We start from the raw sequence: 15914 nt of genomic DNA, 5'->3' as shown, positions 1-15914 counted from the left end.
CTTTGGATGTGAATGACCATGTTGCATGGACTTGATTCATCTCGCCCTGGTAATACGGGCGGGTGCCAGCCTAGAAGAAAATGGAAAATCTAATGACCAAGATGAGGTTCGGTATCATTTTGTTAAGAGTAATATACAATATGTATGGACCTTGGAGACGTAGTAATTCTATAACATAATACAGGGTGATTTGATTTCTCATGGCCGCTACCGCAACTCGACGCCCAACTGGCCGACGAGCTTTTCGCGTAGTTTCTCATGCAACCCATTCGTCTCTTCGTTGGTCAGCGTGCGCTCCAAACTCCTGTAGTTGATCCGGTAGCACATGCTCTTCCTTCCCGTCTTGGGATGGGTGAATTCATCGATGAGCCGGACATCTTCGACGAGATCCCCCGCCACGCCGCGGACAATCTCCATGATATCGTTCTCGTGGATGGGCACGGCACCACCCGCCGCGCTGCCCCCGCTCACGGCCGCCGACGGCAACCAGAACGCCACATCCTTGTAGCAGGCGGGATGCTTGGAGAAGGGCTCGAAGCGGGTGATCTGGCCGGCCTTGAACTGCGACAGGAAGCGCTCGTCGCGGGACCAGAACAGCCGGATGTCGGGGATGTTGAAGAGCAGCATGGCGATGCGCTCGAGGCCCAGCCCGAAGGCCCACCCGATGCGGTCCGGCACGTCCGAGTTGATGAGCAGGTCTTGCTTGATGACGCCGCAGCCTAGGATCTCGAGCCAGTCGCCTTGCCAGAAGACTTCGAGTTCCCAGGACGGGCTGGTGAAGGGGAAGTAGGCTTCCACCCAGCGGACCTTGAGAGGTTCGGCTTGCGCGGCCGGGTCTGCGGCGGCGGTGGCCTTGCGGGCCTCGCTGAAGATCTTGATGACCATGCGCTCGAGCGAGCGCTTGAGGTGCGCCGCGACGGCCTCGACTTCCTCGGCGGCGTGGTGCTCGGCCTGGAGCGGGTTGCGCTCGACGTGGATGGTCGGGTTGGGGTCCTCGACGGGGACGCCGTGCGCGGGGATGCGGTTCACGTCTTCCATGATGGCTGCGGCGGTGCGCGCGGCGTGCTTGAGCGGGTCCGTCGCCGGGCGCTTCCACAGCATGGCGCCCTCCATCTGGTGGAAGACCGGGTAGTGGCTGCGGTCGATCGCATCGCGCCGGTACACGTCCGCGACCACCGTGTACCCTACCTCCTCCGGGCGGGTGGCCTCGTTGCGGTTGATCTGCTGGAAGTAGGCTTGCTGATGGGCGCTGGTGTGTGTTCGGAGCACGGTCTTGTCGTTGATGTAGTATGTATCCGTCCGGCTGCGGCCCGGGTGGTCCGGCGCGAACCCCAGGACATCGAAGTTCTGCGCAACTGATACGACGGGGTTCTTCTCCGAGTAGTTACCGTATACCGGGCCTGGGAATTGGCTTTCGATCAGTTTGCGAGTGATTGCAAGAGGGTGGTTCTCGTCGAGGTAGAGCCGACGTCCAACGTGGGACAGTATTGTGTCTGGGGTGTTGGTCCATTGGTCTGTACGGTAGGTCTGGCCTTCAATGGTCAATGACTGCGAAGGTGATGGACCAGCCGTAGCTTTCTGCTTTGTCTCTGGCTTTTCTTCTGTCATCCGGTTCGCTGTCGAGCTCAGATTTCTCCTCGTAACGGTGACGGTGAGAGGCTCGATGAGATGCGAGGTCGATATCCGAGGGCTCCTCCTAGGGGTCACGACAGACCATCTGCCACTGCTGGCCCGTAGCGCTCTGCCGGTCGCCAACAAACGCATGTCTTTTATTTAGTGTCCGATGGATCACTAGCAGACGACTGTGATATGATAGCAGTCGGGTGCGGAGATTGAAGCTGGAAATCAACAATTCGGGCCGGGGAAAAGAGTCGCCGGTGTTTATACGGGTACATCTGGGAGTGCTTCGCTTTTGCCTGCGAATTATTTTTCCCATTATTCACAAAGATGGCTCTCGCTGTAGAATTACGAGTTCATCTTAAATGTGGATTTCGAATGACTATATATTCCTCGGAATCGTTTATCTCATCAATCTTGCCTAGATGTCGGCAGGGGTCAAGAATATATAGTTCGCATAAAGCAAGTCATGGTCAAACTGCCTGAACATTGTGGTAACTGTGCCTAAATATGAATGATTTCAAGTCATCGCGACCTCGCGATACATCATATCGGTTCTCAAGGTATATTTGACCCCTCGAAATACTGGGTCCCCAGCATGAAGCAAGTGGTACTGCTGAAAAACCAACGCTGACCCTGTCTTAGGAAACACTCGAAGTATACCATCTCCCTGCTTATAACTCGTACTGAAGGATGTTGCTCCTCCTAGGAGCTTACCATCAGGATTCATATTGACGCTGGCCTCAGGACCTATCTCCGCCTTCTTACTCACTTGCATCAACTCCTCCAGATCCTGCTCTCCATCGCCGTTCAGATACAGATGCAGAGTGTAAAAGGACTCCTCCTCCTCATCCAATGTGATGTAGTTTGAATCCCAGTGAGGGCGAAAGTATTCACCACCCTCGTATTTCAGGAACCGCAGTTTTTCATTCAGCCGCGAGAGCCTGTATGCCTTGCCTCGTCCTTCGAGACCGGTCACGAGCGGCTGATTGTTGATGTGATCAACCCCTTCTTCCTTCAGAAATGGCATCAGTCGAGCGAGCAGTTTGTCTGCTAACCCAGGGGTATCGACAATGATTCTCCCACACTTGCGTTGATCTGTAGCAAGTATTCCCCCGCCTCCGGTGTTGATCATCGCGCGACCCCATGTTGGAGTGCCAGAAGTATCCTTCACAGTCGAGGCTTCTGCAATGGGAAGCAACTGTTTGCATTCTTCTTCCGTCAGGAGGTTGTCGATAACGACAGCATTATAATCCTTGTACTGAGGGATAGGGGGATCTGTATTGAGAAAACTGATCCGCCGAACAGTGGCATTGGCCGGAGCCTGGGGCGAAAGAAAATCTTCAGGTACGCTGGATGACCCCATAGTGGCTCAATGGCGGGCTTATACGTTATTAGCCTTATCGACTGTGGACGGAATTGTCGCTTACCTTCCGTCATCTACAATGATTTTGTCTAGAGAAGTATGGCAGGCCTCTGGCTTTGATGGCTGCGGTATTTTAAGAGGTCTACCAGGGCCTTATGTACTGCAGCCTGATCCCAGGTGCCTTGCGATTGAGCATTGGATCCATGTCATGCTGGGTACTCCTCACGAGGCTACCTGAGCTGGCTGATGCGTTATTGGTCGCTGAGATGCAGTAGCCACAATCCGTAGTCGTCCAGGATATACCCCAGATCCTTGTAGAATCTCAGCGGTAATATGTCTCTACCTTATCGAAGATGATATGTTCCATTTCATCGAATTTGTCCGTGCCTATTCCTTGGGCCGTACGTAGTATGGTTCTGAGATAACTCGGGATTTGCTCGGACAGCTCCTCGAATCACTTACGCATCAATTTCACAGACTTATGTACTTTGGTTCTCGAGGTGCAATGAATAAATGTGAGAGGAACTTTACATTTAATTACGATGCCCATGACAATCTTGACATTGTAGAATCAAAGTCAGTCATCATATGCAATGAAAGTACTGTACTTGTGATGCAAAGCCCCATACGTCAGATATAGATCACGGTACGCCAGTTGGTGGTCACTGTCCTTATCCGAGGTGTTAGATTACAACGCCGCTTTTACCAGTACTTTGCAGTCGCGCAAGGCATTCCTCTGCCTTAAATGGCCAGCTAATCATTTGATAAAATTCTTAACAAATTTAGGTGTCTCTATAGTCTCCATTTCAAAAGTATGGCCGACATCGACCGACTATCGCCTTGTGTATCGGCTATTACAACTTCATGCGGATTGAAATACAGTAATATTACTTGTTATTACATCGAACGTGCATGACACCCTCTCAAAACCGAGGCTCTGATTGGCTGAGAGGACCCGGGATCGGTTGGCATTGCCGAAGCACGCAGGGCTCGGAGGCTTGATCTATCGCCGACTCAGAATTTATCTAAGGCCCCCTCTGGCTGACAGAGGTAGTCTTACGAATTACGACTTATCGCGGCCATTCACATTGCTGTCTCGGTGATAGGGCACCACCACTCTCCGCTCTTTCTTTTTCTTTTTGATCTATGGCTGGAATGTCCACACCTTGTTGATCAAGATGGCTGGAAGTGGAAAGTTGGAGGAATCTCAGCAGCCCGCGAGGGCTGTTGTCAAAAAAGTGCATTATCCTTTTTGGTTTGGTGGTTCTGCATCATGCTTTGCTGCAATGGTCACACATCCTTTGGATCTTGGTGAGTATATTTCGCATTGGCTCGTTTGAAGTATTCTGGAGGGCTTTAACTGACATTGAACTTGCAGTAAAGGTACACCTCCTTATAGTCTGCGCGCAACGCTCATCTCAGCCGTCCCCTTCCGCTTTGTGTACACAACGCTGATCGATGCGCCGATGAACTACAGGTTCGCTTGCAAACACGTGGGCCAGGAGCGCCTACGTCGATGATTGGAACATTTGGTCATATTCTCAAGCATAATGGAGTCCTGGGGTTGTATAGTGGGGTATGTACAATATCTGCATGGATCGTGATTAGGAAGACGCAAAGAAGAAAGTCTCCATGGATCTCGCTCACATCTGCGCCCTTTTGTAGCTCTCTGCGGCCATCCTCCGCCAAATAACCTACTCTACCACCCGCTTCGGAATCTACGAAGAGCTCAAATCCCGCTTCACCTCGTCCTCGTCACCACCCGGACTTCCCACCCTCGTCGCAATCGCCTGCGCATCAGGCTTCATCGGCGGGTTTGCAGGAAACCCGGCCGACGTCCTGAACGTGCGCATGCAGCACGACGCGGCGCTGCCCCCGGCGCAACGGCGCAACTACAAGAATGCACTCCATGGATTGATGCAGATGACTCGCACCGAGGGCGCGGCGAGTCTCTTCCGCGGCGTGTGGCCTAATTCAACCCGTGCCGTGTTGATGACAGCCTCGCAACTTGCCTCATACGATTCCTTCAAGCGTCTCTGTCTCGAGAAGCTGGGAATGTCGGATAACCTCGTCACGCATTTCACCGCGTCCCTGATGGCCGGATTCGTGGCCACAACCGTCTGCAGTCCCGTCGATGTCATCAAAACCCGCGTGATGACCGCACCACCGACGCAGACCCGGGGCCACAGCCTCCTGGGCTTGTTACGAGATATCTACCGCAAGGAGGGCTTCGCGTGGGCCTTCCGCGGGTGGGTGCCTAGCTTTATCCGGCTGGGTCCTCATACCATTGCCACGTTTATCTTCTTGGAAGAACATAAGAAGCTCTACCGAGCGTTGAAGGGGATTTCGGGGGATAACACCATCAAAGTATAGACTTCTCTTCTTTTCGCAGCATATTGTTTTTGGGGGTTCGTTTCTACATAGACTTCATGTACATGGCATCTGGCGAAACATATTGGGAGGGCAAAAGTCGTGTTCAATGCTGTACATAATCATATATATGTCCATGTCTTGTCATTTCGCTTGTTGTGTCTTCCACCCGTCGATACTGGCTGTGGTTGCGGTGTGTTGGATGACCTCACTGAGATACCTTCAAACACTGTCTTGAGATTTGACCAGCTACTTCTATGTGCGGAGAGAGGGAAGGTATAACCGAATTCATTCTTGTATCTATCGACCGCCACTGTAAGAAAATAATATCTACTGCCGGAGGAAATATATGTCAAAGGGAAAAAAGAAAATTACAACATCAGCGTCATCCCTGGGAACTCAAGCACAGATGACACGATGCTGGCTATAGGATTGATATACGGGTGTTACCTTAAAGATAGGAAATGCACACAAACGGCTCTTCAACTAGGGCCTATATACATCGATTTCTCTGGCTCCCTCATACGAAAAAGACCTCACAAAGAAGAGGATTTGTATTCCCGGTCTGATCGTGTAGAGTACATGTTTGACACCAAAAATATTCAACAGCTAATCGACAAGGACTAAAATCATCTACTCCAGACGAGCAGGGAAGTTTCCAGCCTCTGTAATACCAATACGTTAGACCACATTCCTCCCAAGGAAAGAAAAAGTACGCACCGCGTTGGTTATCCCATCTGTCAGTCCAGGCCTTGGGGCACAGGGAGCGGAAAGCGTGGTAGAACTGTGATGCACGAGTCAGGACATTAATCCTACTTGGTTTTCTTTACTCCAGCAATTGAAATAAATACCTGACGGCATGGGCGGAAATCCTCGCCCTTGGCGTTGACACACTTGTAGTAGTCAACGTAGTTCTGCCAGCAGTGCTTGGTCCTGAGGTTGGTATTAGCATTGTATCAAAGCCGGTGTTGATAGAAGAACGAGACGTACTGGTTCTGCTGGGGGAAGCGAGCGTCATAGCCTGTCGTTGCATCACAAATGGTCAGCATCATACGAGGTAGCACCAGCGACGAAAACCTGGACCAAAGCGGCACAACAGGCGAGCAAACAATCAATATCCTAAATTCAACGTACCAGCTGCAAGTAAGTTAGCAATTGAGCTTAATTCGAGGCCATTGGCCCTGCAGACAGCTTGGGATGGACTCACCTGTCACGAACTTGAAGGGCTTGGTCTCCATGGGCTCATCGGGATCGGCTTCAGGAATGGCACCCATTTTGAATATGTGAGCTCAAATAAACCTTTGCACTGGTTATGGAAAACGGAGACGGAGTGTGGAGGGTGGGAGGGGAGGAACGTCGTTCGGAGAAGGAAGATGGGGAGGTTTGCGCCAGTGGAGTGGAATGATCCCGTGAAGCTGTGAAGCCGGAAGTGACCGCGGGCGGTCTAGCGAGCCACTCATGCGGCAAGATTTCCTAAACACCCGAACCAGCCCAGTCCAAGTGCTGCTCCCTTCGAAACGTCCCGTCCTGAGCTTCCGTCACCACATCCGGTCTTCTCATCCCACCACCACCACCACTACTCTTTCCACCAGGCATCGCTCTCGCCATCGCCATGTACCCTACTCGTGCTCTGAGGATGCAGGCCTCTCGGCCTTTTGCTTTCCCTACTCCTGTAAGTCTCCAGTTTATTGCGACTAGGTCAGAAAAAAAGGCTTGGCAGACCACGGATGCTAATGGTCGTCTGCAGAAGGAGAACCAGAGCGGTATGACACGCCTCACGAGACGCAATTGAAGCAGCAATTGCTGTACTTGACGGACTGTGATTGTACTAATTGATCGGTAGCTCACACCATCTCTCAGCGTCTGCGGACCCTGAAGAGAGTCCCCCCGGAACTGATTCCCCTCGGTACGTTGCTAGTCTGGAGTTGATCGCTTTATTTGCACTCATCTAACCACTGTTGCGATTCGAATAGGTATTGTCCTTGGGTAGGTTGACACCACGCCGTTTCTATCTATAAGAGACATGGATTTCCCACCTGCCAGCCCCATCATTTCCGCTGACGCAATTGTTACAGTGTTGCCGTCGGCGCTGCTATCTACTCTAGCACCCGCAAGCTCATGACCGACAAGACTCTGCGTCTCTACCGCAATAAGCCCGAGGACCGCGAACACTAAGCATGTACCAGCACGTTTGATTGATTTGCAAATGGACATTTCGTTCTGTCTGTCCGTTTGTTGAGGACCTGTATTATTCACAGAGTGATTTGTCGCAGCAGAGAAAATTGAAGTCGATTGTTTGAGCGTCGAAAGCGCGTGTATATAGTACGGCTTTGACCCAAGAGGGGGACTCTGTCGGAGTAGCATCGCAACTTTACTGTTGTCTGGCTTCCTTGTGCATTCAAATTTCGCGGGGTATCATGTAAGAAAAAACTCATTCTGGCTTTGGGCCAGCGACATCCAGCTCCTCTAATCCCTGCATGGGATCAGGAGCGCCTTCGCTTGCTGCTCTGGCCTCCGCTGCTGCCATCTTATCCTCCTCACTGACCGCGTATTTGGCCAAATATCCTTCCTGTACACCCGTAGTTAGCGACAACGTCCGTGTAAGATCGGGTCAAAGTGACCTACCTGCTCCCAAATAGCTGTCTTGCTTCCCAGTCCCTCGTTGCTTTCCTTCTGCGGCTTCGCGGCGGCGACCTTTATTGTACGGCCATAAAGCTCACTTCCATCCATATTGTCAATCGCTTCTGCAGCGTCCTCAGGCAAGTCGAACTCCACATATCCAAAGCCGCGATGAAGATCGCCTGAGTTGGGCACATCAGGCTTAGGTAGCGTAATATCAACGACTTCGCCAAATGGGACGAATGCCTCGGCCAGTGTCTGCACGGTAACGGCCTGGTCGAGACCCCCCACATAGACAGTACATTTTAGGCGAGCCTTTTCGCTCATTGTGCAGCCGATCAGAAGTATTGATGAGAGTGATTATTGAGCCATATGAGAACTGTCTGGAAACGAGCGAACAGGCCTTGCGTCACGATCGCCTGGTTGATATCTGTTCCGCCCTCTCCCAAGTCGATTTCTTTGCCTGGACCCTCAGCGGAATGAATGATGTCACGTGCATCCGCGGATGTTTTGGCGAGGTCCCGATGGAGCTTAGCGTCACTCCCCCCGGGCCCCCTCCAGAAGGACACTTGGTTGCTTGAGCCCAAGGCATCGGATCGTTCAGGTCTCGATCACCTCTTAACCTATAAGCTCCTTTCCGTTTACTGATTAAGGAGGGGACCTGTTGCTTCTGTGAGCTTGTCTTTCCTCAATTTCTTTCGCTCCATCTTTTTCTTTGTCGTTTAATGATTATCATCGCCAGACGGTTCTGAGTCTGATCCTCCCCTAATCTATACCTACCTGTCATCCCGCACCTCTTACTTTCCAGCATGGTGCGTCTGAGGGAGATCCCCCGGACGGCCACCTTCGCCTGGTCCCCTGGTGCAGCATCGCCATTGATTGCTACCGGAACTCGGGCCGGCGCCGTCGATGTCGATTTCTCAAATGAAACATGTCTTGAGCTCTGGGATCTTGGATTGAGCAGCCAAGATGCCAGTCAGGAGCTGCAGCCCATTGCCAAGATTGGCACTGATTCTGGGTATGATCCTTCTATTGCTTAATTTTGGCCGTTCATTGCGCAGAAAGACTGACTGTTATTATTCGTAGATTTAACGACCTGGCATGGACAGATTCCGAGGACAACTCAAGGGGGGTGATCGCTGGTGCACTGGAGAACGGCTCCTTGGATCTATGGGATGCCGACAAGCTAATCAACGGTTCGAGGTTCGTCCGCAGACAGAACCCCCGCGCTATGATGAATTGGCTGACGGACTACAAGCAGTGACGCTGTCATCTCGAGAATGACCAAACATTCAGGGGCTATCAAGGCGTTGCAGTTCAATCCCAAGCACTCGAATTTGTTAGCAACTGGTGGCGCAAAGGGAGAGGTAATTGTTTCAACCGACTTATTGCTCATGTTATGGTAAGGCTCACTGCTGCAGCTCTACATCTCCGATCTCAACAATATCGCGAACCCGTACCGACTCGGAAGCGCCGCTGCCCGCGCTGACGATATCGAATGCTTGGACTGGAATAAGAAGGTCGCACACATCCTGGTCACGGGTAGCAGTGCTGGTTTTGTCACTGTCTGGGATGTCAAGACGAAGAAGGAGAGCTTGACCCTGAACAACATGGGCCGGAAAGCTGTTAGCGCAGTGGCGTGGGATCCTGAGAAGGTGAGACTAAACAAAATCAACCGAGCTGATCTTATCTCTGACTTTGGACAGCCCACGAAACTCATTACTTCAACACCACTGGAGTCCGATCCTCTTATCTACGTTTGGGATCTCCGCAATTCCCATGCCCCAGAACGGGTGAGCTCCGAGTTCCCTCTTCCTCCACAGGCAATAGCACAAGTATAATTAATGCTCTCTAGACCCTTAAAGGACACGAATCGGGCGTGCTATCGCTTTCCTGGTGCCCTCAGGACCCCGACCTACTTCTCTCCTCCGGCAAGGACAACCGCACTCTCTGCTGGAACCCTCAGACGGGACAAGCTTACGGAGAATTCCCTGTTGTTACGAACTGGACTTTCCAGACTCGCTGGAACCCACACAATCCAAACTTCTTTGCCACAGCTTCGTTCGACGGGAGAATTTCGATACAGACGGTTCAGAACACTCGTACTGACACCGCTCGGGCTATCGCTGATCAGAACCAAGCGCTCGACGGCGCGGATTTCTTCGCGAAGGCACAGACGCAGCCCCAGGTATCGAATTTCTCGCTCCCGAAGGCCCCCAAGTGGCTTGAGAGACCTTGCGGCGCGTCTTTTGGCTTCGGTGGCAGAGTGATTTCGGTCGGCCTAATCGAGAAGGGCAAGCGCGCATCGAAGATTAAGATCACTCCGTTCGAGGTTGACGAGGCTGTCGCAAAGTCTACGGAGACGTTTGAGAATGCACTCAAGGAGGGTGACCTTCGGAGCATCTGCGAAAACAGAGCTTCCCAGGCCGCAAGTGACGAGGAGAAGGCTGACTGGAAGGTCATTGAAGCCTTGATTTCAGAAAACCCTCGCAAGGGTTTGATCGAGTACCTGGGATTCCAGGATCAAGCCGACGAGACTGCTGATAAACTGGCCCAGCTTGGTCTGGATAAGGAGGATGACGAGGTGAACGGGGAGTCGGCCAAGGAATCCCGCGGGTCGGGAGCCAAGAAGCACAAGCGCCTGCAGTCGATGTTTGACGCGAACCCTGAAGCTGACAACTTCCTGTCCGATTTAGCTGCATCGAAGGGAGCCAAGACCAACAACCCATTCCAGATCTTCAATGGCTCTGAGACCGAAGCGGACAAGGGCATTACCCGAGCTTTGCTTCTGGGAAACTTTGAAAAGGCACTCGATGTGGCTCTGAAAGAAGACCGCATGTCAGACGCGTTCATGATCGCAATCTGTGGAGGCCAGAAGTGCATCGAGAAGGCGCAGGAGCATTACTTCTCGAAGCAAACCGATGGGCCGAACTACATCCGCTTGCTTGCATCCATTGTTGGCAAAAACCTCTGGGATGTCGTGCACAATGCCGACCTGTCTAACTGGAAGGAAGTCATGGCTGCGCTGTGCACATTTGCCGATGACAATGAATTTGCCGATCTCTGCGAGGCCCTTGGTGACCGCCTGGAAGAGCAGATTCGAAGCACCGAAGACAAGAGCCTCCGCAAGGATGCCTCTTTCTGCTTCCTAGCTGGATCCAAACTCGAGAAGGTTATTGCCATCTGGATCGAGGAGCTTCGAGAGTACGAGCAGAAGAGCATTGAGACGGCTGCAGACGATACTTCCTTCTCAATCCACGTTCGTGCTCTGCAGAGTCTGATCGAGAAGGTCACCATCTTCCGCCAGGTTACCAAGTTCCAAGACACGGAGCGTACCAAGGATGCCGACTGGAAACTCAGCATGCTCTATGACAAGTATATCGAGTACGCCGATGTCGTGGCCACTCACGGACGACTGCAAGTTGCCCAGAAGTACCTCGACCTTGTCCCTGAGAAGCACCCTGAAGCCGAGATCGCTAGGAACCGCATCAAGCTGGCAATGAGACACGCTACACCTCAGCGCTCACAACAAACTGTTCCCACCACCAGGACACCCGTCAACAAGCCCTTGCCACAAGCCAGCATGTACCCTGCGCAGCCCGCCTTCTCTGCAACTGCCGCTGCTCCAGCAGCTGCAACTACTGCTCCTCGGAATCCTTATGCTCCCCCAACGGCTGCTACGGCGCAGCCCGTAAATCCTTATGCTCCTCCCAGCGCAGCTGCGACCCAGCCGCAGACAAGCAACTCATATGCACCAATTGGCGGTGGAGGTTATACTCCTGCAGGATATCAGCCTCTGCAGCCGCCAACTTACGGTGCTCAGCCGCTCGGCGGCTCCGTTCCACCACCTCCTCGCGCTTCCAACCAATCTCCTGCTACTGTGACCACATACACCACAGCGACCAATCTGCCAGCTTGGAACGACTTGCCGGAGGGCTTCACAAAACCTCCAACCTCCCGCAGGGGAACACCCGCCGCTGCCGCGGCAACTATCAGCTCGCCTTTCCCCAACCAGTCTCCAACCCTTTCTCAAGGTCCTCCACCACCTGGAGCCCCGCCTACTCAGCGCGCCCCTTCTGTCCCTCCTCCACCAAAGGGCACGGCTCCTCCTCCCCGAGTGACCTCGCCACCTACTAACCTACCAGGCCCTTCACCCGCGGCCAACCCCTACGCTTCCTTGCCTCAGTCCCCTCCAATGGGCTCAGCCATGGGCGTTCCTCCCCCCGCGTCAATTCCTCGCGGGCCATCTCCGTACAACGCCCCGCCTTCGATGCCACCACCGTCGAACAGGTATGCACCTAGCCCGGCGGCTCAAGCAGCAAGCCCGCAACTCTCCACCAGAGCGCCTGTTCCTCCTCCGCCGCATGCAGCTGCTTCGCCCTATGCTTCACAACCAGCGTCGCATCCTCCGCCAGCAAATCCTTATGCTCCTAGCACGCCACCACCAAGTCAACTGCCGATGCAGCAGGCGCCGCCGCCCCAGGCTCCACCCTCGAGGCCAAGCACCGCTTCGTCGCAACGGAAGGCTGCTCCCGCTCCCCCCAAGTACCGTAAGTCATTTCTACTTCTTTGATTTCCAATCGTAGTTCTGACTTTGATAAGCACCCGGCGACCGCTCCCATATCCCCTCAGACGCCATGCCTATTTACGAGATCCTCTCCGCCGACATGCAGCGCGTGAAGTCTCGAGCGCCATCCTCCTTCAAAGCGCAGGTTGAAGACGCGGAACGCAGGTTGAATATTCTGTTCGACCATCTGAACAATGAGGATCTGCTCAAGCCTAACACTGTCGCCGACATGGCGGAGCTTGCTCGGGCTATTCAGGCACGCGACTACGAGACGGCCAAGACTATTCATATTGATATCATGACGAACAGGACAGAGGAATGCGGTAACTGGATGGTATGTCAATTTCTGATCGATCCCGCTTAGGTTGACTTATGCTAATTCTGGGTCACTAGGTTGGTGTCAAGCGTTTGATTAGTATGAGCCGGGCCACGCCTTGATGAGTTAATTATTGGGGATGTAGGATGCAATGTGGTTATGAGTTGTTTGTATAGTGGTTGGCGTTGCCGCCATCTCACCAGCTAGTTGTGGATTCTCCTCGCTAGCCTGGTTCTGGTCGGGATATCTTCACATGTCTATGTTACAGTGATGTTTCTGCTAGTTTCTTACCTGCCGTATTACTATAGTTCAAGAGAGCAAGAAGAGGAAAGGAAAAATGACTTAGACTTTGACTTTCAGCTAGAAGATTGCTCTCTACGTAGAACACTCTTTTCAACCAACTTTGTTAGAATTCAGAAATAGATATACATGGCCAGCAGTATGCAAATGAGTGCTTATCTTTGAGTGGATCGATGGGAGATATCAATCCAGAAAAAAACAGCATTCATATTCAGATTTGAACAATGCTCATTCTCTCCTAAACTATATATACACATCGACCTTCACCTTCCAGACAGAATTCCTGAGCCGGTTCTTCCCCGGCTGGCGGGGAAGTTCCTCGCACTCAGCAAGGCGCCCTTGACACCTCTAATGTCAGCGCGGAAGCTGGCCATTGCGTCCTCCTCGGCTTTGCTGATGCCCGCCGAGGGGCCGGATGTGGTCTCCAGGCCAGGCGTGCTGTATACCCCATACGCCGTGACAGAACTATAGCTGGACCTGCTGTAGAGCAGGCCATCGAGGTAATGGTGGAGTTCGCTCAACCGGGTATGCACGGAGTCGTCCAGCGCACCTGATTCTTTCTCCGAGGAGGCCACTTCGCGGAGATGCGAGGTGATGTTCTCGAGCCGCTTGAGGTGCGTGTTCACTGTTGCGGTGGGGTCGGGTGTTGCCTCATTGGCGGGGTGCTGATCTGCTTTGTGCGGGAGGGTGCTTGCGTCCAGATCCTGGGAGGTCTGGGTTGCGACGTCGCGGTGGAAGAGCTCTGTTGGGTCGGAGGTGATGGAGTCCTGCTCGTCGTCTTCGGAGTCGGCGGGCTCGGTTTGTTTTGTGTCCTTTGCAGAGAGATGGGGCGGGATCCGAGAGACGTTCTGTTCGAGTTTCTCGTTGAGCTTTTGGAGGTTGATGTTGGCGGTTTGGGCGAGTTCCAGGCGGGCGCTGGTGAGGGTGGCGAGCATTGGTTTGACGAGGTATTCGCTTGCGCCGTAGAGGCTTGCTCCTAGACCGGCAGCACCGTAGAGTGTGTAGAGAATGCTGCGGAGGGTGACTAGTGGTGGGGGTTTGGATTGCTGCATGAGGAATTCGGGGTAGGTGATTATGGGTGGGACATCGCGTGGCGCGGAGTTCTTGGTGGCGGTTGGAGCAGCGGGTGTGGTGGACGAAGATGCGGAGGATGTTGGTAATGGAGAAGATGGTTCTTTGGGACTTTGCGACTCATTGCTGGTGGATGATGTGGTAGAATCCGGGGTAGACTTGTTCTCCTCGGCGCTGCTGCGGCTGCTTGAGTCCGCATCTCTCGAGATGGCCAGGAGACTGTCTATTTCCTCGTTTCGAAGGCCCTTGGACTCTAGAAAAGCTATCTTGCGATCAATGGGCGCATCGCGTATGCAGTCATCCTGTAAGAACTTTTTGGCTTGCTCTATGAGCTCTGAACGGGGAGTCTCATCGGAGCTCGGCGATGGTGTGGAGGTGGAGTTGTCGGTGTTTGTGCTGGAAGCGGCAGGTTGCTGCCATTGAGGGATTGAAGGGGGTTTGGGCTTGATGTCGGACATGTTGCGCTCCACGAGAGGGAAAGGAAAATATCGACTTCAAGGAGAGAGTGAAGTGACGGAGGAGATAAGGAGAGATGGACATCGAACTCCATGTGAGCGATGGAGAGGTCGGCCGTTTCTTTGGGGTCGATTTCCCCAGACCTCGGCTGTATGGTAATGTAATGTAATTTGCGGCGTACAGATCACCTGATCATTTAGAGGTACATTATTCTTGGACTCTTCACGTTGATATACTGGTATAAATGATATCCTCAGACAGATAATATCGTCCTGTATCCTTGGTCTGGGAGTATTCAATGAACCCTCTAGTATTCGGTTCCAGAATTAATTCCAAGTAGATATTCTGGATAGAGATGTACGCCTGCCAAGAACACAGACCGCTGAGCGGCAGAATAATGAGGATGAGGAATAAATCAAAGACCGGCGGACAAGAATGGACATACAGAGCACTCCTGATATCATCCATTAAGAAGTGCTGCACTTATAAAATAGCACATATATCCATCTTTCATTGTTTCACCACTGACAATCGCTCTTTGTCTGAACTCTATATATATACCTGAGATATACAAGGAGATTGCCATCAAGATCATCTCGGACCCTTCCCCGTCGATTCCCTCTATCAACGAACCATCTATTAGTTCCTTCTGGTCGAGTGAGTATCCATCCTCTCGTATTGCTCCTTTTTCCTGTCCATCTGCACAATAGCCCGGGACTTGTCATTGGTGTGTTTTTCGATCCTTGATTGTTTCAGTCTTTGGGGTAGCATTGCCACGGTCACTACAAGGATTATACACCCCTGGTATATTATTGTGGCGGAGAGAAACGAGCGCACAAGCGTTGGAATTCACCGCGTCTGCGATGGGTTCGTTGTCTTAGTCGCTTGTCGCTTTGGCACGGGTGTCCTCCATCCCATCCTAAATCGCAACGCCCTAATTGGTCCCCGTCCTTGATGCCGGTTTGCGACTTTTAACTGGCGTCAAAAGTGTGATAGGCGTAGCTTGCCTGCGTCTACCCGGAATGCATGGCCTACCTACACACGTCTATCTACAATGGCCCACGTATCCATCATCCTATGAATCGATGTTTGCTCGATGACCATCATCTTGAGCTCATCCGCCTACTTGTGGATATTACCTCCCATTCACTCGCATCCCCGCTTCACCTGCTAGAATCTTCATAGTCAGGCATCGTCGACGCATTCACCCTGCAAGCTTCTTCCCATCAACC

At 52.5% G+C, this 15914-nt stretch overlaps 8 protein-coding genes across 8 annotated transcripts; 3 read left to right on the top strand and 5 right to left on the bottom strand.

Annotated features, from left to right (window-relative positions):
- Nucleotides 1–207: 207 nt before the first annotated feature.
- NFIA_088210 (phenylalanine--tRNA ligase) lies at nucleotides 208–1764 on the bottom strand (the record flags this gene model as incomplete). Its single annotated transcript, XM_001260761.1, has 1 exon — nucleotides 208–1764. The coding sequence occupies one exon, from the start codon at nucleotides 1762–1764 to the stop codon at nucleotides 208–210; it is 1557 nt and encodes a 518-aa protein (XP_001260762.1).
- A 373-nt stretch (nucleotides 1765–2137) lies between these two features.
- NFIA_088200 (uncharacterized protein) lies at nucleotides 2138–2983 on the bottom strand (the record flags this gene model as incomplete). The annotated part of the gene is made up of 1 exon (XM_001260760.1): nucleotides 2138–2983. The coding sequence occupies one exon, from the start codon at nucleotides 2981–2983 to the stop codon at nucleotides 2138–2140; it is 846 nt and encodes a 281-aa protein (XP_001260761.1).
- A 1178-nt stretch (nucleotides 2984–4161) lies between these two features.
- On the top strand, nucleotides 4162–5356 carry NFIA_088190 (putative mitochondrial dicarboxylate carrier; the record flags this gene model as incomplete). The annotated part of the gene is made up of 4 exons (XM_001260759.1): nucleotides 4162–4294; nucleotides 4362–4366; nucleotides 4461–4559; nucleotides 4649–5356. 4 exons carry the CDS (start codon nucleotides 4162–4164, stop codon nucleotides 5354–5356), a joined length of 945 nt encoding a protein of 314 aa, XP_001260760.1.
- A 630-nt stretch (nucleotides 5357–5986) lies between these two features.
- NFIA_088180 (cytochrome c oxidase subunit VIb) lies at nucleotides 5987–6627 on the bottom strand (the record flags this gene model as incomplete). The annotated part of the gene is made up of 5 exons (XM_001260758.1): nucleotides 5987–6018; nucleotides 6074–6137; nucleotides 6205–6286; nucleotides 6344–6374; nucleotides 6561–6627. 5 exons carry the CDS (start codon nucleotides 6625–6627, stop codon nucleotides 5987–5989), a joined length of 276 nt encoding a protein of 91 aa, XP_001260759.1.
- Nucleotides 6628–6811: 184 nt separating this feature from the next.
- NFIA_088170 (uncharacterized protein) lies at nucleotides 6812–7528 on the top strand (the record flags this gene model as incomplete). Its single annotated transcript, XM_001260757.1, has 4 exons — nucleotides 6812–7025; nucleotides 7197–7259; nucleotides 7327–7339; nucleotides 7429–7528. The coding sequence occupies 4 exons, from the start codon at nucleotides 6812–6814 to the stop codon at nucleotides 7526–7528; spliced, it is 390 nt and encodes a 129-aa protein (XP_001260758.1).
- A 256-nt stretch (nucleotides 7529–7784) lies between these two features.
- NFIA_088160 (RNA-binding protein) lies at nucleotides 7785–8299 on the bottom strand (the record flags this gene model as incomplete). Its single annotated transcript, XM_001260756.1, has 2 exons — nucleotides 7785–7922; nucleotides 7979–8299. 2 exons carry the CDS (start codon nucleotides 8297–8299, stop codon nucleotides 7785–7787), a joined length of 459 nt encoding a protein of 152 aa, XP_001260757.1.
- Nucleotides 8300–8781: 482 nt separating this feature from the next.
- Nucleotides 8782–12977, top strand: sec31 (putative protein transport protein (SEC31); the record flags this gene model as incomplete). The annotated part of the gene is made up of 8 exons (XM_001260755.1): nucleotides 8782–8990; nucleotides 9059–9175; nucleotides 9234–9339; nucleotides 9394–9627; nucleotides 9679–9765; nucleotides 9828–12522; nucleotides 12575–12873; nucleotides 12933–12977. The coding sequence occupies 8 exons, from the start codon at nucleotides 8782–8784 to the stop codon at nucleotides 12975–12977; spliced, it is 3792 nt and encodes a 1263-aa protein (XP_001260756.1).
- A 441-nt stretch (nucleotides 12978–13418) lies between these two features.
- On the bottom strand, nucleotides 13419–14684 carry NFIA_088140 (peroxisomal membrane protein PEX14; the record flags this gene model as incomplete). Its single annotated transcript, XM_001260754.1, has 1 exon — nucleotides 13419–14684. One exon carries the CDS (start codon nucleotides 14682–14684, stop codon nucleotides 13419–13421), a length of 1266 nt encoding a protein of 421 aa, XP_001260755.1.
- Between the last annotated feature and the right edge of the window lie 1230 nt (nucleotides 14685–15914).

This window comes from Aspergillus fischeri, genomic scaffold (assembly GCF_000149645.3).
Source record: "Aspergillus fischeri NRRL 181 1099437636264 genomic scaffold, whole genome shotgun sequence".
NCBI classification, from domain to species: Eukaryota; Fungi; Ascomycota; class Eurotiomycetes; order Eurotiales; family Aspergillaceae; genus Aspergillus; species Aspergillus fischeri.
The sequence above is the reverse complement of the archived record's forward strand: the minus strand, read 5'-3'. Positions and strand labels throughout refer to the sequence as shown.